This window comes from Piliocolobus tephrosceles, chromosome 5, assembly GCF_002776525.5.
Source record: "Piliocolobus tephrosceles isolate RC106 chromosome 5, ASM277652v3, whole genome shotgun sequence".
Classification (NCBI taxonomy): domain Eukaryota; kingdom Metazoa; phylum Chordata; class Mammalia; order Primates; family Cercopithecidae; genus Piliocolobus; species Piliocolobus tephrosceles.
In genome coordinates, this window is record NC_045438.1 from 88,309,129 (window position 1) to 88,334,580 (window position 25,452).

The 25,452-nt window shown below is 40.3% G+C and overlaps 1 protein-coding gene across 4 annotated transcripts in view; it reads right to left on the minus strand.

Annotated features, from left to right (window-relative positions):
• Positions 1-379: 379 nt before the first annotated feature.
• Positions 380-25,452, minus strand: part of MRAP2 (melanocortin 2 receptor accessory protein 2) — a 50,324-nt gene continuing 25,251 nt past the window's right edge. For 2 of the 4 annotated variants that reach the window (XM_023205161.3, XM_023205162.3), the window contains 2 exons: positions 23,734-23,833; positions 386-2,187 (listed from right to left, as the gene is read on the minus strand). In XM_023205161.3, the coding sequence (XP_023060929.1) occupies positions 1,797-2,187; positions 23,734-23,833 (491 nt within the window). In that variant the 3' untranslated portion in view covers positions 386-1,796. Of the gene's footprint in view, positions 2,188-23,733; positions 23,834-25,452 lie in introns of all 4 variants that reach the window. The other 2 variants (XM_023205163.2, XM_023205164.3) reach the window with 2 other exon arrangements.

A 25,452-nucleotide genomic window follows, 5' to 3' on the forward strand; every position in this document is an offset into this window, starting at 1 on the left:
CGTCTCTCAAAAAAAAAAAAAAAGTTAACAAACTCAGCATTCTTTAATACTCTTGCTCTCTTGCATAAAAAATTCATGAAAAAGCATCTATTTGTAAAAATATGTTAGTCACTTTAATTACAAAAAAAAATTCCATGCTTTGTTTTACTGTTTAGTGTTATAGTCTTAAAGAATGATATTTTCTTTAAAATACATCATAGAAAAAGGATTTGTTTTAGCGAAATAATCCCCAAATGAAATCTCATGCATGACTCAGATCACCAGAATCCCAGATATTAAGGAAGAGTCAGCACTGCCTACTCCAAGAGACATTATAAACATGGTACAACTTTTTGGGAAATAAAAAATTGGATGTGTGAAAATAAAGAACCAGAGAAAATTTCTGTGCAGTCAAATGCATTTATTTTATAGCTTAAGCAAGACAGGTGGAGAACAAATTCATAATGAAAATGCCACCCAGAGATTAACAGCTTGCCATGCATGCAACTGTGCACAAAACCAAGCTGTTTTAACACCAGTCTGCAGCTTTGATTCCTCCATAAATTAACTCTGTGTTGCTCACAAGTTTACATAATTCAGGCCACCCTGAATATCTGCTAGTGGGGAATTTACAACCCACTGACCATCTCAACTCAAATACAGATGACTATCACCCACACATCTGCCAAGGTAATAGCATGGCAAATAGTATTTTTCTTGTTCTGTAGCCAATGGCACAGATACACCAACACAGAGATACCCAGAAGGCACCTCCCCTCACTCAGCTGACAACCTTCCTAACTTTTCTTGGGGACAAGAGTACCATGCATGACCTATGAATTGGTACTTATTCTGAGGCACGGGATGGCTGTCCCCAGGTTAGAGCAAGGGTGGTTGGAAGTTCTCAGAAGGGAGCTGTTTCAGCACAACCCACCAGAAACATTGGCCACTGTGACTGTGCAAGATGAGTCTCCTGATATTCTGGCAGACACTCAGACCCCCTGACTAAAGCTTGGTTCAATTAAGGGTTGAGTGGAAGGTACAGAGATTTGGGAGAGCCTACAAGAGGTACAAGGCAGTACCCTAGTTTATACTGTTTTGTGTATAGCTTAGCCTCATCTGAAGGCAAAGTCATAAATTCACAAAATACTAGAGGTGGATGGATCACTTCAGACACGTCAACCTACAGTTAAAAATGGGGCAGCCCAGAGAGGTAAAGCAACTTGCTAAAGGTAGAGCATGGTAGTGGCAGGGCCAGATTAGAATGTGGTAGGCTAATCCTCACCCAAGAATGCTGAGAATAAGTATTTGGCCAAATTTTTCAACAAGGAAGATGAGCTAGTATAAATCAGAGGTGTCCAACCTTTTGGCTTCCCTGGGCCACATTGGAAGAAGAGTTGTCTTGGACCACACATAAAATACACTAACACTAACGATAGCTGATGAGCTTTAAAAAAATAGCAAAAAAAAAAAAAAAAAAAATTTTTTTAATCTCATAGTGTATTACGAAAGTTTAAAATTTGTGTTGGGCCACATTCAAAGCTGCCCTGGGACACATGCCATGGGTTGGACAAGCTTGTTGTAAATACTTTAATACCACCAAAGCTCCGAATGTATTAAAAAGCAAAAACAAAGCAAAACAAAAAACCACTCAGCTTAATCAGCTCCGCTCTCTTCTAAAGGGGTCTCTTCTCTGTCTCTCTGTATCTCTGTGTCTCTCTCTCCCCCAAATACACACAATTTTGGTGGGTGTAGATTTCTTGCCACATAAAGATAGAATCCACATCCTCAGGAAGACCCTTTACAGAGCATGTTTCTCAGTCCAGGTCTTTATGTGAGGTCTGGGAAAGTGGCTTAGTTTCCAGAACAATAGGTGGTTCAGAAATCAGAAGATCGTCCTCCCCAAAGGAGTTCTGGTCTGTGTTCACAAAGTTGGGGATGTCAAATTTCATGAGCCTATTCAGCTCCTCCTCTAGCTGCCCACTGCTTCTGATGGCTTCCTGGAGTTGAACATCACTGTCAAGGGCTGTGGTCTGGTGACAAGTTTTGGCTCTGTCCAAGCGTTCCACCTCATTGATGTAGCAGTGAAAGAGAGACCTGGACTCCTCGTTGCCTTGGCGAGAAAATACCTTATCTGGCTCCAGAGGTCTTCCAAAGTCTGACACAAAGCTGTTCATTCTGAATCTCTTATCCGAGGACTCTGCATTGCTATTTTAAAAAAAGAAAACAAAAGACTGCTTACACTCCAGCCCATTCACCTGCAGAATCATGGTTTTCTGCATGTAGGGCAGGCCAGCACATTTCCACTAAGCACCTATTGATTGTAAGCCCCTTGCATGGCATGCAGACAAACATGAGAAATAAGAGAAATCCCTTCTGAACATGTACAAATAAACCCAAGGAAAAGGGTTTGAGATGAGGGCCCCCAGATCATCCTGAAAACAGACACCTTGCTGAGGAATTCCCCAATATTCTGCAGACACACTAGTATTTTTCAGTGGAATTCTTGGACCATTCGCATCATACTTACTTGAAGTGCTTCTTAAAATGCAGATTCCTTGGTCACAGACCCTCAGAAACTGTGAATGTAGGTTCAGTAATATGCATTTTCATATATTCTCTAAGGATCATTACTCATACTGAAGTTTAGAACTACTGGCCTAAAAATAATAATACTATCTCATAGGGGTACATTAAATATTTGTCAAAATGCTATAATATCAATTTTTCTCACTTGATTCTCTAAAGTAACCAAAACAGTCACTTAGGGCAGGAATTATGATATGCATTTTACAAACGTATGAACTAAGGTAAGGAACAGTCAAATTGCCCACTTAGTCACACAATCAGTTTGTGATATGAGTGGGAATAAATCCAAGCTTCCTAATTCCTTGTTTCCTTTAATGTGGAACAAATAAGCAGTTCAAGGGGAATAAATGAGTCAATGAGTGAATAAAACAACTCTCAGTTAGTCCCACAAGTACGTGAAAGAGCCCAGGTAAGCTGAGAACCTGATACTTCATCTACTTTCATCACCATCCTTTCCAGGCAATTCTTAAATAAGAATTGCCCGTGTAAGGTAGTGACTCCTTAAGGGCACAAATCATTACTGAACGTGTTTCAAGTCCAGAACAGAACCTGACAAAAATCAGGCTCTGGAGTTTGTGCTCAACAGATGCGTAATCCTCTTAGTGTTTCCAGTTCTTAAATCTCTTCCTTCCCGTCGTATCACTCAGGGAAAAAGCATTTATGACCAAATTCTATAAGAATTTGGGCAGAGGAGGAAAAAAAAAAAAAAAAACACAAGTCTGGAAAACCTGATCATATATCACTAAACTCCAAATTATCAAAATCACCTGGATTTCAGAGGTCAGCAACCCTAGAAGGTTTGTAATCCAGCTAGCTGAAGGAATTTTAATATCAGATCTATCTCCTAGCATGGTTACCTGGGTGACATCAGGCAAGAAATCCTCTCAGAAACCTGCTTTTTCCTTTTAGTAATAAGCCTGGTTAACAATTTTCATTGCCCACTACACAAACATGTTGTGAAGGTCAAGGGTTTATGTAAGAATCCAGTATTCTACTATGTCAGGTATTCAGAATTCAGAGAAAATCATTTTAGAGAGACTGAAGATTTATGCTTTAGTGCAAATTTACATGGACTTCTTTGTCTTTCTGTAAATGAGTTTCCCTCAATTGTCATTTCACTCAGGTTTAAAATATATTTGAGAAAAGGGATGAGTGTGCCAGCAACCTGTAACCTGATAAACTAAAATGTCACCTAGGAAAAAGAGTGGCTTAAAGCTGTGAAAGGAAAGTATCTTGGACCCCCTGAAATCACTAAGCTAAAGGGAAAAGGCAAGCTGGGAGCTGCTTAGGGCAAACCTGCCTCCTATTCTATTCAGTCACCCCTCTGCTCACTGAGATAAATGCATATCTGATTGCCTCCTTTGGAGAGACCAATGAGAAGCTCAAAACAATGCAACCATTTGTCTCTTATCTCTACTTATGACCTGGAAGCCCCCTCCCTGCTTCAAGTTGTCCCACGTTTCCAGACTGAACCTGTTGCAGGAAGTCAGGGACCCCAAATGGAGGGACCGGCTGAAGCCATGGCAGAAGAACATAAATTGTGAAGATTTCATGGACATTTATTAGTTTCCCAAATTAATACTTTTATAATTTCTTACACCTGTCTTTACTGTAATCTCTGAACATAAATTGTGAAGATTTCATGGACATTTATCACTGCCCCAATCAAATACTCTTATAATTTCCTGTGCCAGTCTTTAATCTTGTTATGTTACATTAATCCTGTCATCTTCATAAGCTGAGGATGTATGTCGTCTCAGGACCCTGTGATGATTGCATTATCTGCACAAATTGTCTGTAAAGCATGTGTGTTTGAACAATATGAAATCTGGCCACCCTGAAAAAGAACAGGATAACAGCGATGTTCAGGGAACAAGGGAGATAACCATAAGGTCTGACTGCCTGAGGGACTGGGCAGAATAGAGTCATATTTCTCTTCTTGCAGAGAGCGAATAGAAATATCATTGAATTCTTTTCTCAGTAAGGAATAGCCCTGGGAAAAGGATGCATTCCCAGGGGGAGGTCTCTAAAATGGCCGCTCTGGGAGTGTCTGTCTTATGTGGTTGAAGATAAGGGATGAAATACACCCTAGTCTCCTGCAGAGCTCTCAGGCTTGCTAGGATTAGGAAATTCCAGCCTAGTAAATTCTAGTCAGACTGGTCCTTTGCTCTTGAACCCTGTTTCCTGTTAAGATACTTATCAATGACAATGTGTGCCCAGTGGGATGGAACCTCATCAGTAATTCTAATTTCACCCTGGCCTTGTGATCTTGCTCTGTCATTTGCTTTGTGATATTTTATTGCTCCCTGAAGCTTGTGATCTTTGTGATTTACTCCCTGTTTGTACTCCCCTCCCCTTTTGAAATCCCTAATAAAAACTTGCTGGTTCTGAGGTTCAGTGGGCATCACAGAACCTGCTGACATGTGATGACACTTCCGGAGGCCCAGTTGTAAAATTTCTCTCTTTTGTACTCTTTCTCTTTATTTCTCAGACTGGCCAACACTTAGGGAAAATAGAAAAGAACGTATGTTGAAATAGTGGGGGCTGGTTCCCCCGACACGAACCAATGTTCATCTTACATATGTTGATTGATGTCTCATGTCTCCCTAAAATGGATAAAACCAAACTGCTCTAACCAACTTGGGTGCATGTCTTCAGGACCTCCTGAGGCTGAATCATGGGTGCGTGTCCTCAACCTTGGCAAAATAAACTTTCTAAATTAACTGAGACCTGTCTCTCAGATTTTGGGGGTTCACAAAGCATTTGGAGAAAGCATAATTAAGATTGCTGGGGCCCACACCATTCCTCAATTCCAAGGCTAAGAAGCTCTGAGAAATAGCTTTTCTGCCTACCTGTGGCACCAGCTGAGTGTGACAGCAGACCCAGAAGCCCAACTGTGTGTGGTTGCTCTTCCATAACACAGCTATGTTTCCTGGAATTAAAGTCCATTAATTACCTTTGTTGGAGAACTAAGGCACAAGAGACCAAGAGAATTCTGTCCCTCCCCAGGACAGTGCCAAGGTAGTGTACATTAAAGCCCCTCTGAGGTGCCTTTCCTGCTCCCTGAGGCTACCCTGTGCTCCCATGGCTACCCCCTCCCCTCTAGCTTCCTCCTGATGATCCCTTGGTATGGCAACAGTACAATGTGTCTGATTTTCCCTTCCTGAGAAGAGCAAAAAGTTCATCTTTGTACTCTTAGAGTCCAGTAAATATTAAACACTCAATACACTGGACTTTTATTTGTCTCCTCTTTCCTTGACTGATAAACAAAAGGACCTGTAAGTTGTGAAAGTTGTCAGAATAAATCTGAAGTCACTTAATGTTATACAAAAAAAAAATCCTGATGAATAGAGCTGGGGAAGGCCATGAAGTAGGAATTCTCACTCACAAATGTCTGATAACAAAAACCATCACAAAAGACTGCAAAAACCATAACCTTGCACAAAAAAATACTATAAGGACATCTGCCCAGCAACTGCCTGTCCAATCTGGAACTGGCACCACCCGTATTGTTCCTTGTAGCTAAGGATCACTCTCTCCAAACCACCATGTAATCCTCCTCACTTTTCCTCTAAAAATCTTTGTCTTCTTTTACTTCCCAGAATATGCACATAGGTATATGGCATGAGTATTCCCACTGCAATGACCCATTACCATGTAAACATCATTTTCTTTTAGAGAACCTCTCAGTGTTTGTTATTTAGGTTGACATAAATGGTTTCCAGAAGTGGAACCTGAAGCAAGATCACTTTTGGAAGGAATCAGTGATTCTTGGAACCTGTGGGCTGTGCTCACCTTGAGCCCTTTGAGCTCTCTGCTTCCATGGCTCACCTGTTCTGCCCTGGCAAGTCTTCATTCAGGTTAAGCTCCTTCTTCCTGATAGAGGCTTTTTGACTTTATCTGAGATTTGGTTTGGTTATAAGCCTACCTTCAGTGAAGAATGCTGCATCTCTCTTGGAACTATAAAATTCTTTTTTTTGGCAAGCCTTTCCTGAGAAGCGTCCTTGTGGAGAGTACTCCAGTTTCTACAGAATTTACAATCTGTCTTGGAAGCATGTCTTTTCCGGTGAGTTCATTTTTGGTTCTTTCTGCATGCCTAGTTTAATATTTTGTTTGATCTGCATGCCTGGGTTAAAATTTCTGTGAACACTCTGATTTGGGTTTGGTTATGCATGTGTGTAAATGATTTGGCCCTTCCCCCTTGCTTGTTTCTGAAAATCTTCCAAGAGCAAAAATAAACATCCTAAATGGTGGATGCAGGATGGCTAATTTAAAAACACTATGTCGGTTGCCACTGCATAAGACACCAGTCTAAACTCCTGACATTTTCCTGACAAGATTTAATGAATTTTCTTTGCACGCCAGTACAAACTCCTGATGTTCCCCTGACACGATTTATGGGATCTTCTTTGCTTTTAAGAAATGAATAAGAAATGAAATGAAATTCTCAAACACCAAGGCATGCCAGGTCTTCTGGGACTCCAGCTGGCTACATGGCTTTTCCTGGTGCACACAAACTCAATGGGCATCATGGAGATCATTCAAACTCCCCAAGCCTGTTTTTCTTAGAGCTGAAATAGAAACTGCAACTACAGAGTTAATACACAAAGGGTTTTAGGCTCTCTCTCTCTCTATTTTTTTTTCTGCCTATTTTGAATCTGCTGACTTTTCTGCTGGTGTTAAGACAAACTCACTGCTTATAGCATTCCAGTCAAAATGCAAAAAAACTTAACAGCTTTAGAGATTACAACAGGTTCATGAAAACCAACAATTTAGACACCTTTGGAAATGTAAATCTAGGTTTGTCTGACTAAAAAGTGCTTTGTGTAATGGAACACTTAATTAAAGGATTGGTATTCTAAAAGCAAATAACTACATAAATGTTTATAATAGTCTCTCAGATCAAACAAGTCAAAATCTTGAGCTCAGAGGAATATTATATCTTTGTCTGGCATAAAAATTGCTTTATATACTATGGAGGGACTAGAAAAAGCCCGAAAAAAAAAAAAAACCGTTAAAATGCTTCCTCACCCACATTGACTAGTAAAGCAAACCAGACTAGCAAACAAAAGATAGATTTGTTACTAAAAATTCAAGACCACTTGAAGATTTTATTTTTCTTATACAATTTAGCCAGTCCTGGCTAAAATATAAATATTAAAAATATACCCTAAACTCATTTGAAACTGAAATAAAGGATAATAATAAAGGTTTATTATGATTATCAAACTGCTATGAAAATTTCCTTATCCAAAATTTTAGTTCACAGCCTTAATAAGATTATCTATTGGGGCAAATAAACATTAGCCATGTAAACAGGTCCCATTTTGTCAGAAATATAATTTGAGTTCAACTGTCCTTTTATAAACTGAGTTTGTATTACAATGTTACATTGTCTCATGACTAAAATATCCAAAGGAAAGCTAGAGAATCTGTTTCTATGTATTTGTGTTGTCTGTATGTTTTAATGTTGTGTGTATATAATATTTTTCAACTAAAATATATTAAAGAGATCTGATTAATAAATTTAAAAGGAACAAAAGCACTTAAATTGAGTACTGTAACAAAAATATAGTAACTAATCCAAGTGTTTTTAGTTCACATTACTTAAGTAAATTTTTGATAAATAAGTTGGTTTTAAGTTTGTTGATAAAATAAAAATAGAGAGGTCTTCAAAATTGTCAGCATACATTTTTGCCTGGGGTAACAGTTCATCAAGATTGTACTAGATATTTTAAGGTAATGAAATTACAAACTCACTCTAAAAACAGAATAAATTTGTTTCTGAAACTCTTTGGTATGTAAGACTAATTTCATATTGTTGGCTTAATAAAAGCAGCTGTATCTTCTGAGTTATTGACAAAATACCCATATATTTAACTTTAAGGTTCTTACTTAGGTGAACACCTGATATTCACAGGCTATAAAAATGATTAACGGGAAATAATTTAAAATGATGACTAGCTTTGTCTAATATCGCAGTTTCTATGAGAATCCAGGTGTAACTGTTAAAAGTAAAGAGGCCAGGTATGGTGGCTGTTGGGAATAACCCTCAAAATCTTAAAGAGCTTGAACACTCAAACAAAGGATTTTTAGCAAAGCAATTTTACTTTTGTGTTGAGGGGTGTTTGTTTGTTTTTTGGCCAGTTGCCACGAGAGCACACTTGAATAAAGGGGCATGAAAGCCTGTATTTCTGACGCAAGTCCTGTCCCTGTACTCTGTTTCTATTGGCTGGGGTCGAGTTGCGCAATCCGAACTAATCTCGGTGGGTTAGACATTTGAACTTTTTTTAGATAAGGTGGGCATGTAAGGGAGAGAGGGGAAAAGGGGAAGAGGTGTCTGTAATGAGCTAGAGAGGGCTAGTCTTTTTTTAAAATAAGGAAAGGAACGTGAGCTCGTACTGATAAGCCTGGTACTGTGGCGTGTTCGGGCATGTAACAAAGGCAGAAAGAAAAAAAAGAGAAAAAGAAAAAAGGGGTGAAGGGGTGGGTACTATGAATTAAAGAATAAAGGATTGATCAGGCTATTTGAAGAGAAATCTTGTCATATCTCACAGTGGCTCACATCTGTGATCTCAGCACTGTGGAAGGCCAAGGCAGGAGGATTGTTTGAGCTTCGAAGTTCGAGATCAGCCTGGGCAACATGGCAAAAGCCCATTTCTACTGGTAAGCAGGAGAGAGACACATGGAGAAAGTTATAAGAAAGAAGATGAACTTTCGGTAAGGAAGGTTAAAAAGAAAACAGAACAATTTTGTATAAGAAAGAATCTATCTAGTAAATTTTTGCGCTAAAGTAAAATGGTTATTTAAGAAAGAGGAAGAATGGGACAAAACTAAAGGCTTAAGCATATTACTGAAGATCTGAGCAGGTCATGAAAGGTTCAAGAAGGCTATAATTAGAAGGAAATTAGCTATAAGCCTTACTAAAGAGTGAGCTTTAATATTAAAAGTTCACTAATACAAGAGAGAAAAAGATATTTCTAGAGAAAAACTACAACACTCTTGTTATTAGGTTTTTAGCCTTGTGCATTATTTTCAAGTTCTTGGTATCTGCCTACAGAATAGACTGGATCCTGAATTATTCTAGATTCTTTCAATCCAACTCTCTACCATGGAATTACTAAAAATACAAACTGTTCTCTTTCTGAAGCCCTATAACCTTAAACTTGGTGAATTTTAAGGGACAAGTCTAATGTTCACCAAAGCACCTGTATTAATCTGTTTTCACACTGCTATAAAGAACTGGCTGAGTCTGGGTAATTTATAAAGAAAAGAGGTTTAATTGACACATAGTTCTGCATGGCTAGGGAGGTCTCAGGAAAATTACAATTCTAGTGGAAGGCAGAGTGAAAGCAAGGCACATCTTACATGGCGGCAAGAGACAGGGATCCACCACATGCTTTTATTTATTTATTTATTCATTCATTTACTTATATTTGAGATGGTGTCTTGTTATGTCAACCAAGCTGCAGTGCAGTGGCTTGATCTTGGCTCACTGCAAACTCTGCCTCCCAGGTTTAAGTGATCCTCCTGCCTCAGCCTCCCAAGTAACTAGGACTACAAGCATGCACCACCACCCTCGGCTAATTTTTGTATTTTTAGTAGAGACAGGATTTCACCATGTTGGCCATGCTGGCCTTGAACTCCTGACCTCAAGTGATCCACCCACCTCAGCCTCCCAAAGTGCTGGGATTACAGGCGTGAGCCACTGTGCCCGGCCAAGGAATCACCACATACTTTAAAGCCATCAGATCTTGTGAAAACTCACTATCACAAGAATAGCATAGGGGAAACTGCCCCCATGATCCAATCACCTCCTGCCAGGTTCCTCCCATGACACATGGAGATTACAATTTGAGATGAGTGAGACTCTGTCTCAAAAAAAAAAAAAAAATTAGCTGGGTGTGGTGGCACACACCTGCAGTCCCAGTTACTCAGGAGGTTGAAGTGGGAGGATCACCTGAGCCTGGGGAGTCGAGGCTTGCTGTGAGCTGAGATCGTGCCACTGCACTCCCACCTGGGTGACAGAGTGAGACCTCATCTCAAAAGAAAAAAAATAATAACTCCTGAACAAAAGTTACAGACAGAACCAGACACATAAAATAGATTTTCTACCCATTCATAGCGGTAGATACCTCAGAATGACAGGGCTTCCTCAGGAATCACTCACTACATCTGCACTTTGCCATCTAGTTCCTATGGCCATGGTCAATATCAAAAATTTAGAACAATGACATTTCCCTGCTGTTAGTTTTTAGTTTCATGTACCCACTCTTTAATGAGTGCTATATTCAGGTAAATTGCTATTCAAGGTAGAATATAATTCCCATTTTTACAAGGTCCTGAGCAATCTTGCACTGGCCCCTAAGTGAAGAACAGGCCCACCCAGATGAGGTGTACTTAACAAAGGCTACAGAAGGAGGGTATGCGAGGCACGTAATGTCTGGGGTTTGACAATTTTTCAACAAGTCCAAAGTATTCTACATAAAAATGTGACCCAAGCTTTTCCCATTGCTCTCTATCTGGCAGATTTATGATAATGGGGCCACAATGCTTTAAACAAGACAGCATGCAGAGTAAATGACTCCGTAGGTCAGAAGGCAGGAGGAAATGCTTCTTTTATCTTCACTGTCCTTAAAAAATCCAGATAAGAGATCCCCTGCCTGCCCCACCGTAAAAAAGCAAGTATTCCATGGAAAAAATAATCCCCATCAAAGCCACTTCTTAGGCCTAAAAGCTTTTAAGAAGGGTGATGTCAGCTTTATAACAGTCTTTCTTCCTCTGCAGTCTACCTTCTCAGTGCTCACCAATACCTGCCTCTTTCCTTCTGGATACACAGAAGACCACCCTTCCCAGCCCCGGGCAGTCAGGTGGGTGTGGCTAGTTCTGACTAATGAGCTGTGGGAGGAAGGGATGTGCGCTGCTTCTGGCTGAAGAATGGAGGGGCAGCCTTGAGATCTCCAAGTGTTTTCTTATCCTGTCACAGCAACCGAGGAGGCCGAGTGGTGGGGAAAGGGCAGCTGCAAGTAGAGATGTTTCTGTCTGCCCCTTGCCAACCTTAGCAGACATGGAGTTTAAGCAAGAAATAAACCTTTGTTGTGTTATACCAAGATTTGAGGATTAACTTCTTATTGTCTGACAGCCTAGCCTAGCACATATTTCCCCCCTTAACAGAAGCCACTAAGTAGTTAGTGATTCCAGAAGTTCTCATTCTAGCATGATCCCAGGTCAAAAATTCAGGGGAAAAAAATACCCATTTTATTGCGGTGTGATTGGCCCTGTGCAGTTACATGGATCTCAGCTCCTGCCATCCAGTACGTTAAAGGAAAGTCCAGCCAGGGATGGCAGATAAACATTCTCTTTCAGGTAAACTGTGATTGGTTACTGGTGGCTGCCTGGAGATCTGTTTTGAAAATGATTCTCAGGCAAAAGTCTTGGCTATGCGGGGAAGATGATGCAGTCCATTGCTGATGTCTGTTGTGGGCACGGGCACAGGGAGTCAGGGCACAGGTGGTGTTATCTGTCATCCTGTGTCTTACTACTATCAAAGGGAAGCTCACACACTTCCATGTGTCAGCAATGATGAGATCCTAGGAGGCCATTTGGCCCTAGCCTAAGATGCCTCCATGGAGAAAAATATTAAATTCAGTGGTAGATCCAGCACCAGTCCACTCTGAGCTTCTAGACTTACTCAGATATCTTAACCATGCTGGTTGTTGGAATCACGTTCCAAAAGGATGCTGTTGATGTCCTACTTTAGGAAGTAACTGTCTTAGTGACAAACCACCCAGAGCGCCAGATATGTAAAGCAATCAGAATTCAAAGGTGTTGATCCTTCTGACTCATCACCAGGATTCTCTACCTAGCTGCTATTCTAGATTCATCTCACTGTTTCACTTGGAGACTCAGCCAAGGTTAAGCTGGGATAGATGAGGCAACATTTCGAACAGTGCAGATATAATGCGTAGGGTCTGGCTATCCCATGGGAGAATGGGTTCCTTTTTCTTCTCCCTCCTACTCTTTACCTAGACCCTTCAGCTCACACAGTGACTCATCTTTACTAAGGGATGCACCGAGCTCAGCTTTTGCAAGAAGCTCCACAGTCTGCTCACTGTTTACAACAGGGATGTCCAATATTTTGGCTTCCCTGGACCGCAGTGGAAGAAGAATAATTGTCTTGGGCCACACATAAAATACACTAACACTAATGATAGCTGATGAGCCAAAAAAAAAAAATCACAAAAAAAATCTCATAATGTTTTAAGCGAATTTACGAATTTGTGTTGGGCTGCATTCAAAGTTATCCTGGGCCACAGGTTGGATAAGCTTGGTTTACAATAAACTCAGGAGGCAGACACTTTATTTATATACAAGGAGTCTCAAGCACAGAGAAGTTAAGAATCCAGGCCAAAGTCTCAATAAGTAAACCTGGAAATGCTTGATTTCAGAGCCCCGTGCTTGGCACGGTATGTGACAAAAACAAAAAAACAAAAGTAATCATCATAGCAGATGGGAGGCGGACTAGACTGCACTCCAACTTGGATGGACAGAGCAGTGTGCAGAGGCTCGCATTGTGAATTTTAGCTCCAGATCGACTGCAAGAACAAACCAGCAATTCCAAGACGACCCACAGACCCTCTGAAGGAAGCAGACTGCTCCTGCAGGACCCAGGAAATACCCCAAATACTGTGGGTGCCCCAACTGCAGAAGTGGGAAAGGGAGAGCCTCTTCTCCCAAACACACGTCCCCACTAGAGAAACTGAAGGTCTATTTTTGGGAGAAGTTTCTGACCATACCTGGAGCTGAGTCAATTTAGAGGGCCGAGTGAAATACAGGGGCAGAGGAACCAGCAGAAAGGTCCTAGGAGCTTGCTGGGTCCACAAGCAGGCCATTCCTGCCTAGCACCATAGGAATCTATCAGCAGGGCGGCCAGAGAAGCCGGGGGCTGGTGGGGAGAAACACCACAGGGAGAAGGAAATCTCCAGCTGAACTTTGTAACAATTTGAATGGGACAAGAAGCCTCCTGGCCAGAACTCAGGGAAGGACACAATCCAGTGTGCAGACTCCACAGGTGGGGGACGAAACAAGCCCTTTTATTTTGCAGCTGGGAGGAGGGTAACCTGGGGCAAGTTCTCAAGTCTGGCTGCCCATTACCAGGAAACAAATTAGGGGCTGTTAGTGGGGACATGGTGGGAATGAGACTGGCCCCTCGATTTATATGGGAGCTGGGCCTGTGACTGCTGGCTTTTCTCCACTTCCCTGACAACCTGCATGACTCAGCAGGCAGCCATAATCCTCCTAGGTACATAACTCCATTGATCTGGGAGCCTCACCCCCATCTCCCACAGTAGCTGCAGCAAGACCCACCCAAGGAGATCTGAGCTCAGACACGCCTAGCCTTGCCCCAACCCAGCGGTGCTTCCCTATCCACCCTGGTAGCTAAAGACAAAGGACATATATTCCTGGGAGTTCTAGGGCCCTGTCCACTGCCTGTTCCTCCCCAAACAACCACAGCTGATGCTCTCTGGACAGCACCATGTCCTGGCAGGAGGACAACCAGCACAAAAATAGAGCATTAGGCCACCAAAGCTAAAAACTTTCATGGAATTCATTTGCACCCCTGCTACCACCTCCACTGGAACAGGCACTGGTATCCACAGCCGAGAGACCCAAACACGATTCACATCACAGGACTCTGTGCAGACAACCCTCAGTATCAGCCCAGAGCCAGGTAGACTTGCTGGGTGGCTAGACCGAGAAGAGAGACAACAATCACTGCAGTTCAGCTCACAGGAAGCCACATCCATAGGGAAAGGGGGAAAGTACTACATCAAGGGAACCCTCCATGGGACAAAAGTATATGAACAACAGCCTTCAGCCCTAGACCTTCCCTCTGACAGAGCCTACCCAAATGAGAAGAAACCAGAAAACTAACTCTGGTAATATGACAAAAGAAGGCTCTTTAACACCTCCTAAGAATCATACTAGTTCACCAGCAATGGATGCAAATCAAGAAGAAATTCCTGATTTACCTGAAAAATAATTCAGGAGGTTAGTTATTAAGCTCATCAGGGAGGCATCAAAGAAAGGCAAAGCCCAATACTAGAAATCTAAAAATCGATACAGGAAGTAAAGAAAGAAATATTCAAGGAAATAGATAGCTTGAAAGAAAGAACAATCAAAACTTCAGGAAACACTGGACTAACTTATAGAAATGCAAAATGCTCTGGAAAGTCTCAGCAATAGAATTGAACAAGTAGAAGAAAGAAATTCAGAGCTCGAAAACAAGGTCTTCAAATTAACCCAATCCAACAAAGACATAGAAAAAGAATAAGAAAATATGAAAGAAGCCTCCAAGAAGTCTGGGATTATGTTAAACAACCAAACCTAAGGATAATTGGTGTTCCTGAGGAAGAAGAGAATTCTAAAAGCTTGGAAAACATATTTGGGGAAATAATCAAGGAAAACTTCCCTGGCCTTGCTAAAGACCTAGACATCCAAATACGAGAAGCACAAAGAACATCTAGGAAATTTATCACAAAAAGATCATTGTCTAGACACACTGTCATCAGGTTATCCAAAGTTAAGACAAAGGAAAGAATCTTAAGAGCTGTGAGACAGAAGCATCAGGTAACCTATAAGGGAAAACCTATCAGATTAACAGCAGATTCCTCAGCAGAAAACCTACAAGCTAGAAGGGATTGGGGCCCTATCTTCAGCCGCCTCAAATCAAACAATTATCAGCCAAAAATTATGTATCCAGTGAAACTAACCATCATATATGAAGGAAAGATACAGTCTTTTTCAGACAAACAAATGCTGAGAGAATTTACCACTACTAAGCTACCACTACAAGAACTGCTAAAATGAGCTCTAAGTCTTGAAACAAATCCTGGAAACACATCAAAACAGAACTCTAAAGCATAAATCACACATGACCTATGCAACAAAAATACAAGTTAAAAAGCAAAAACAAAAAAAAAACAAAGTATACAGGCAACAAAGAGCACAATGAATGCAATGGTACCTCTCATCTCAATACTAACATTGAATGTAAATGGCCTAAATGCTCCACTTGAAAGATACAGAACCAAAGAATGGATAAGAACCCACCAACCAACTACCTGCTGTCTTCAGGAGACTTACCTAACATGTAAGGACTCACATAAACTTAAAGTAAAGGGGTGGAAAAAGGCATTTCATGCAAATGGACACCAAAAGTAAGCAGGGGTAGCTATTCTTGTATCAGACAAAACAAACTTTAAAGCAACAGCAGTTAAAAGAGACAAAGAGGGATATTATGTAATGGTAAAGGCTTTGTCCAACAGGAAAATATCACAATCCTAAACATATATGCACCTAACACTGGAGATCCCAAATTTATAAAACAATTACTTATAGACCTAAGTGAGGGACTTCAATCCTCCATGGAGAGCACTAGGCAGGTCATCAGACAGAAAGCCAACAAAGAAACAATGGATTTAAACAAATGAACTTTACAGATATATTCAGAACATTTCATCCAACAACCACAGAATACACATTCTATTCAACAGCGGATGTAACCTTTTCCAAGATAGACCTTATGATAGACCATAAAACAGGCCTCAATAAATTTAAGAAAACTGAAATTATATCAGGCACTCTCTCAAATCACAGTAGAATAAAACTAGAAATCAACTCAAAAAGGAACCTTCGAAACCATGCAAATACACAGAAATTAAATAACCTGCTCTTGAATGAGCATTGGGTCAAAAGTGAAATCAGGATGGAAATTTAAAAATTCTTCCAACTGAAAACAATAATGACACAACCTATCAAAACTTCTGGGATACAACCAAGGCAGTGCTAAGAGAAAAGTTCATAACCCTAAACACCTACATCGAAAAGATTGAAAGAGCACAAACTGACATTCTAAGGTCACATCTTAAGGAACTTAAGAAAAAAGAACAAACCAAACCCAAATCCAGCAGAAGAAAGGTAATAACCAAGATCATCAGAGCAGAACTAAATGAAATTGAAACAAAAAAATACAAAAGATAAATATAAACCTGGCTCTTTGAAAAGATAAATAAAATTGATAAACCATTAGCAAGATTAACCAAGAAAAGAAGAGAGAAAATCCAAATAACCTCATTAAAAAATGAAACAGAAGTTATTACAACTGACACCACTGAAATACAAAAGATCATTCAAGGCTACTAAGAAAGACAATTTTACGCACATAAACTAGAAAACCTAGAAGAGATGGATAAATTCCTGGAAAAATACAACCCTCCTAGCTTAAATCAGGAAGAATTAGGTATCCTGAGCAGACCAATAACAATCAGCGAGATTAAAATAGTAATTTAAAAATTACCAACAAAAAAGGTCCAGGACCAGACAGATTCACAGCAGAATTCTACCAGACATTCAAAGAAGAATTGGTACCAATCCTTTTGACACTATTCCACAAGATAGAAAAAGAAGGAACTCTCCTTAATTTATTCTATGAAGCCAGCATTATCCCAATACTAAAACCAGGAAAGGACATAACCAAAAAAGAAAACTACAGACTGATATCCTTGATGAACAGAGATGCAAAAATCCTTAACAAAATACTAGCTAACTGAGTCCAACAACATATCAAAAAGGTAATACACCATGATCAAGTGGGTTTCATACCAGGGATGCAGGGATGGTTTAACATATGCAAGTCAACAGATGTGATACACCATATTAACAGACTAAAAAACAAAAACACATGATCATCTCAATAGATGCAGAAAGCACATTTGATAAAATCCAGCATCTCTTTATGATGAAAACTCAGCAAGATCGGCATACAAGGGACATACAATGTAACAAAAGCCATCTATGACAAACCCACAACCAACATAATACTGAGTGGGGGAAAGTTGAAAAGTTCCCTCCGAGAACTGGAACAAGACAAGGATGCCTACTCTCACCACTCCTCTTCAACATAGTATTGGAAGTCCTAGACAGAGCAATCAGACAAGAGAAAGAAATAAAGGGCATCCAAATCGGTAAAGAGAAAGTCACACTGTCACTGTTTGCTGACGATATGATCATCAGCAAACCCTAAAGACTCCTCCAGAAAGCTCCTAGAACCGATAAAAGAACTCAGCAGACCAGGTGCAGTGGCTCATGCCTGTAATCCTAGCACTTTGGGAGGTTGAGGCGGGTGAATTGCCTGAGCTCAGGAGTTTGAGACCAGCCTGGGCAACACAGTGAAACCCCGTCTCTACTAAAATACAAAAAATTAGCCAAGCACGGTGGTGTGCACCTGTAGCCCCAGCTACTCAGGAAGCTGAGGCAGGAGAATTGCTAGAACCCAGGAGGCGGAGGATGCAGTGAGCTGAGATCACGCCACTGCACTGCATGCAGCCTGGGTGACAGAGCGAGACTCCATCTCAAAAAAAAAAAAAGAAAAGAAAAAAAAAATTCAGCAAAGTTTCCAGATATAAGATTAATGTACACAAATCAGCAGCTCTTCTACACACCAACAGCGACCAAGCAGAGAATCAAATCAAGAATTTAACCCCTTTTACAATAGCTGCAAAAAACCCAAAAAACAAACAAACAAAAAAAAACTTAAGAAAAAAAACAAACTTAAGAAAACTCCTTCTAACAACGGAATCGAAAGACCTCTACAAGGAAGACTACAAAACACTGCTGAAAGAAATCATAGATAAAACAAATACATGAAAACACATCCCATGCTCATGAATGGATAGAATCAATATTGTGAAAATGACTATACTGTCAAATGCAATCTACAAATTCAATGCAATCTCCATCAAAATACCACCATCATTCTTCACAGAATTAGCAAAAAGAATTCTAAAATTCATATGGAACAAAAAAAGAGTTTGCATAGCCAAAGCAGACTAAGCAAAAAGAATAAACCTGGAGGCATCATACCACCTGGTTTCAAACTATACTATAAGGCCATAGTCACCAAAACAGTGTGGTACTAGTATATAAATAGGCACATAGGCCAATGGAACAGAACAGAGAATCCAGAAATAAACCCACTTACAGCCAACTGATCTTCAACAAATCAAACAAAAACATAAAGTGGGGAAAGGACACCCTTTTCAACAAATGGCGCTGGGATAATTGGCTAGCCACAGGTAAAAGAATGAAACTGGGTCCTTATCTCTCACCTTATACAAAAATCAACTCAAGATGGATTAAGGACTTAAATCTAAGACCTGAAATGGTAAAAATTCTAGAAGATAACATTGGAAAAATGCTTCTAGACGTTGGCTTAGGCAAGGATTTCATGACCAAGAACCCAAAAGCAAATGCAATAAAAACAAAGATAAATAGTTGGAACTTAATTAAACTAAAAAGCTTTTGCATGGCAAAAGGAACAGTCAGCAGAATAAACAGACAACCCATAAAGTGGGAGAAAATCTTCACAATCTATACATCTGACAAAGGACTAATATCCAGAATCTACAACGAACTCAAACAAATCAGTAAGAAAAAACAAACAAACAATTCCATCCAAAAGTGGGCTAAAAACATGAATACACAATTCTCAAAAGAAGATACGCAAATGGCCAACAGATATATGAAAAAATGCTTAACATCACTAGTGATCAGGGAAAATGCAAATCAAAGCCACAATGCATTATCACTTTACTCCTGCAAGAATGGCCATAATCAAAAAATCAAAAATCAGTAGATGTCGGCATGGATGCAGTGATCAGGGAACACTTCTACACTGCTGATGGGAATGTAAACTAGTACAGCCACTATGGGAAACAGTGTGGAGATTCCCGAAAGAACTAAAAGTAGATCTACCATTGATACAGCAATCCCACTACCAGGTATCAACCCAGAGGAAAAGAAGTCATTGTATGAAAAAGATACTTGCAGATACATGTTTATAGCAGCACAATTCACAATTGCAAAATCGTGAAACCAACCCAAATGCCCATCAATCGACAAGTGGATAAAGAAACTGTGATATATACATCAAAAGAAATTATAGATACAACAAACACATGAAAACACATCCCATGCTCATGGATGGATAGAATCAATATCATGAAAATGACTACACTGCCAAATGCAATCTACAAATTCAATGCAATCTCCATCAAAATACCACCATCATTCTTCACAGAATTAGCAAAAATAATTCTAAAATTCATATGGAACAAAAAAAATACACATATTGTTGGTATATGTATATGTACATATGTGTATACATACATATGTATATATTTTGTATGCACATTTTGTATATATTTTGCATATATATGTATATACATATATATGTATATATGGTGGGACACTACTCAACCATAAAAAGGAATGAATTAACAGTATTTGCAGCAACCTGGATGAGACTGGAGACTGTTATTCTAAGTGAAGTAACTCAGGTATTGAAAACGTGGGAGCTATGAGGATACAAAGGCATAAGAATGAAACAATGGACTGTGGGGACTTGGGGGGAAGAGTGAGAGGGGGTGAGGGATAAAAGACTACCGATATGGTATAGCATATACTGCTTGGGTGATGGGTGCACCAATATTTCACAAATCACCACTAAGGAACTTCCTTATGTAACCAAATACCACCTGTACCCCAGTCACTTACAGAAAAAATAACAAATCTGGTTGCTTGCTAACATCTTTGGTTTAATAGAAGAAAGAGATTAAAAATTGCCAATCTGAGATAGTGTAGTGGTTAATGACAGGAACTTCAGCACTGAAGAGACTTTAGTTTGAGGTTTGACTCCACATTTTTTCTTTAACCTGTGAAGCCTTAGACAAGTGTCTCAGCCTCATGTTTCTTATCTGTAATGTGGTAACACATGGAATTTACTTCGTCTTCTTGTGAGGACTTGGTGAGATATAAAGTAATTAGTTGACCCTGGCATCAAAAAAATGGCTCTTATTATTTTCAATGTTGTATTGTCCTTCCCCCTACACCCTAATTATCACAGGCAAACTTAAAATTAGTTGTTTTCTATTAATATTGGCTATATGGAAAAAAAAATGTCCACTTAAGAAGAAAATTCCTGACAAACAAATAACAAGTTTGTTAAGACCTAAAAGCCTTTATAACAGATTTATTTCAATGTTTTTCCACATGTCTGATTCTTTTACTTTTCTATTATTAAAAAGTGCAACCAAATGCCATATCTTATGCTGTGTCAGACTGTGTACAGAAGCATTCAAAATGTGGTCCTGAGGGAAGATCCATTATTTTCTTAAATGTTGAAAAAGGTTATTTTTCCTTTACCTTGTTAGAAGCATTCAGGGTTACAATGACCTCTGTTCTGTGATTGAGCATTGTTCAGAACAACCATCAAAGAGAGACTGTCTAGTGGCAAAAGTGAGCTGCCAACTGGAAGGCTAAAAGGCAAGTCTCAACTACCCAGGGTGGCCATGACACCACACAGAAGTGATGATTAGTCAGGGATCTCCAGAGAAAACAGAACCAACACTGTGTGTGTGTGTGTGTGTGTGTGTATAAAGACAGAGTTTTATTTTAAGGAATTGCCTCATGAAACTTGGGGGGCCAGCAAGTCCAAAATCCACAGAGTGGGCTGGCAGGGTGGGGACAGTCCAAAGGCAGTGTCCTGGTAGATCCCTTTTGGCTTGAGGAGGTCAGTCTTTGTTCTCCTAAGGCCTTCAGCTGACTGGATAAGGCCCACTCACAGCATGGAGGGTAATCTGCTTAACCCAAAGAGTACTGATAAATGGTACCCTCAACTAAGAAATACCTTCACAGAAACATCTAGAATTGTTAACACATAAAATTAACCATCACAGAAAGTCACATTCTATTTTGTGCTAGTGTTCCTAGTCCTAAAATCTCCTGCCTTCTACATCACACACATCTATCTCAATAACCCACAAAAATCCATTGGTTCTTCTGAGGAAAAGGAAGATAACAGGGTATTATTAATCCCTGACCACTCTATGAGTTGTGCCTTAATCTGAGTTTATTCTAGGCTTTTCTTACCCCTCTTGTAACCCATACCATATTTTCAAATTCCCCGGGCCAATATAATAGAAGTGAAGCATGTGCGAATATTTACAATGACATGAAGAGAGAAAAAGGAAAGCTCGTGTCTTTTTAGTGGCTGTTAAATAGATTCTCAGCCATATGTCTCCAAATGCGTCAATAAAAATGATGTTTTCCTTTCATTTAAAATGTTTGTGTTTACTTTTTTTTTTTTTTTTTTTTTTGAGACAGGGTCTTACTCTGTCATCCAGGCTGTAGTGCAGCAGCACAATCACAGCTCACTGCAGCCTTAACTTCCTGGGTTCAAGTGATCCTCCCACCATAGCCTCCCGAGTAGCTGGGACTACAGGTGTGCACCACCATGCCTGGCTGATATTTGTATTTTCTGTAGAGACAGGGTTTTGCCATGTTGCCCAGGCTGGTCTCAAACTCCTGAGCTCAAGCAATCCTCTCAATTCCACCTCCCAAAGTGTTGGGATTGCAGGCATGAGCCACCGCACCTGGCTGTGCTTACATTTTTCTTTCTAGCCCCTGATATCTACAAATAGCTGAGTGATGACAAGAACTGTTCCCTTTGCACAGGCGTTTGTCATAGTTGAAGTGCAGGCTGAAGAGTGAACAACAGATGCTGGAGGCTATGATGAGACACAACCATGAAAGAGAGCTGCTCCCAGGCTGTGAAGCAAAAATAAGATACTGAATATAAAAATGCCAGGATTCCTGTGAAAATTATTCTATTCACTCTCCCGGGTCTCTCCAACCCTCCCCTGTCATGCTCTGTGCATGGGAAAATGGCCTTTGATGCAGCCTCTGGCTGCTGGCTGTGTTCAGCCAGTGGGGAGCAATGGTGAGAAATGGGAAGGAGGGAGAAGACTGAGGTATTGGTCTTCACTTTGAGGCTCCTTCCCTAAGAGGTCACACTGGACTAGCTGTGTCCCTCAGCCCAAAGTCACAGCTACTCTCAGCAGACTCGCGGGTTCTAGTTGTGGCCCCGCCCCTTGCTTCCTGGGATCTAAGATGGCTGCTCCTCAGTGTTGCCAGCCTTGCTGTCCTGCATGAGCCTGTGTAGTTGCCCTCTTCCCTGTCCATAACTTCTGAACAGCCCCTTTATCAAAAACTTTTTTTTTTTTGAGACTGAGTCTCGCTCTGTCGCCCAGGCAGTAGTGCGGTGGTGCGACCTTGGCTCGCTGCAACCTCCGCCTCCCGGCTTCAAGTGATTCTTGTGCCTCAGCCTCCCAGGTAGCTAGGATTACAGGTACCCTCCACCACACCCTGCTAATTTTTTGTATTTTTAATAGAGACAGGGTTTCACCATAGCCAGGCTGGTCTTGAACTCCTGGACTCAACTGATCTGCCTGCCTTGGTCTCCCAAAGTGCTGGGATTACAGGCTGGAGCCACCATACCAGCCAAAAACTCTTTTAATTACTGTTGCCTGCTGGTGCTGACTAATAAGGTATTGAATATTATCTGTTTTCCCTTTTATTAAAAATTTGGTATAAAATATATAAATCCTTTAAGATATTTCTGAATTTTTTACAAGCCATTAGTGAACAAATGCTTTTTGATGTTTCTCAGTGTTCTTTAAGCACTCATGTAATACTTCAATCCAAAGTGTAGCATCATCATAAGTCCTACCATGTTATGAGAATTATGTAAACCACAGTGTTGGCCTTTGTATCCTGGTTTCAAGAAAACTCTGTTAAATGTATTAATCATTGTCAATAGTTAATTGAGTTGAGTATCCAGGAACAACTATTACTCTGCTTCTTGAAATAATTTTTAAAACTGGTTTTCATCCTATTTTGCCATTATCTTTTCCATTGTTTTTAATATGGTGAATCATCTAAATCCTTTTGGGAATATGGATAAAATACATTGTAATTAATAAACATTTCAATGTAAAAATCAGCCCCGCATCATCATTAAGACTATAGGAAAGGACCAAGAAACCCAATTTCATAAAAGTCCACTTGAAAATAAGCCCAAGACGCAAGAAACAAAAAGCAGGAGAATAGTTGGATCCAATCCACAGGCATCTGGGTTCAGACAGCAAATCCATAACCACCCCCTTCTCTTCATCCACTGGAAGCACCTCCACCCCTGTGTAGTAGTTTCCATTTCCTCCGTCTCCTGTGAGGCTTAAGAGACATTTAGGAACAGCCCAAACTTACTCTTGGTGTGGGGCTCCTGTCTTGGTCAGCAAGGTCAGCACAAAAAACATAAAAATCACGAAGACTGCAAGACCAACCCAAAATCCAATCACAATGGAATCTGCAAGACAGTTAATACTGCGATTAGTATTTCACAGTAGTTTAAAACTTGAACATTCAAGAATCAGAGCTTCTTGGAGAAGCTTTGGTACATGAAACATGAAAGGAAATCAACAGTCTGATCCGCAGTTGGCTGGAGATTGATAAGATGGAAAGGATGACGGGGAAGGAAGAGTCTGCTCTGCCTCCAGGTTTCTGTCTCAGATAGCATGAAGGGATTTAGGCCTCATTGACTCATGGTTTCCATATCTCAAGGAAGGAACTTAGGCCAGAGCATAGGTCATCTAGGGCCTCAAGATTCCACTAATGTGTTTTGAGTTAGAAAATAAAATGTTTAGCACACTACCAACTCAAGTTTTAAGTGCATTTGGATTCCTACTGTTAAAAGAAAACCTGTAGACAAATTCAATTTAACAGATATTAACTGTGCAAGGGAAACAAAATTCTTGAACCAGGAAGCTCCCAGAATCAGAACAGATTCAGAGAGACTCTGGTCTGCCTCATGGTTGGTTAAGATTTAGGGCCAGTAAAAGGAAAATGATGTACAGAAAAAAGAAACAAGGTACGGAAACAGCTGGATTTGAACACCATTTGAACAGCTGTCTGCCTGTGAGTGCCTGAAGTGTAGCTGCATGATTAGCTGAGACTCAGCTATTGTTACGGAAGCATTCACTAGGTTTTCAGTTTGCTTACCTAGTAAGCTAGGTCACAGCTCATACCTAAGAATACAAGTATGCAAATATGGAGGCCTTACCTAGTAAGCTAGGTCACAGATCATACCTAAGAATGCAAGTATGCAAATATGGAGGCCTTCTTGGGCCAAATTTTAGTTCAGCAACTCTATTGGTTAGCAGCTCAATTAGGTAGCAACTTTGCATTCTCACTTATGTTCACCATGGAATAATTCAGGCTGTCATTACTTCTTGCAGAGAACATACAGACAGCCTCTTGAGTGCTCTCTCTGCCTTCTGCCTTTCCCTGTGCTTTATTTCTGTACAAGTCTGCTTTAATCACAGCCCTCATGATATTGCTCTTTCGTGAAAAGCTCTCCAACAAAAACAGGACTGACCCACTTTTCCAGATTAAAAGAGATTCCATATGTAAAGCACCTTATACAATGTCTGACAGCTGAGAAAACGGTACACCACAGGTGCTGGCTACTGTCATTAGAATTGTCATTTTCTCCCAATTTACCTCACTTTAAAAACCGTGTGTTTCCAATCATACTAGGGGACACTGTGTCCCTGTATTTACCGTAACCTTAGCCACAGCTTCCTTACAGCCACACCTTACCAGGGCTCTGACCACTACCTGCCTGGAACAACTTTTCCCAACCTGGAGCTAATGAAAGTGTATCCATCCTTTCAAGTCCATCCGCTACAGTATCTACTAAGCCTCAACTAATTTCCATAATTGATGTGCTCTCTCCCTCCTTTGAACCCAATAACACTTTTGTCTGTACTTCCCTAAACAGGGCTCTCCTTGGTCCTATCTTGGATAACAATCACAATTCTTTATCTCTAGGTTCAGGGTTAGATTGGATTGTCTACAGAACGTGGTATATGCACAGTAGGGCCTCAAATCTAGGACACAACAGAGTTGAATCATTCTACATTTTTT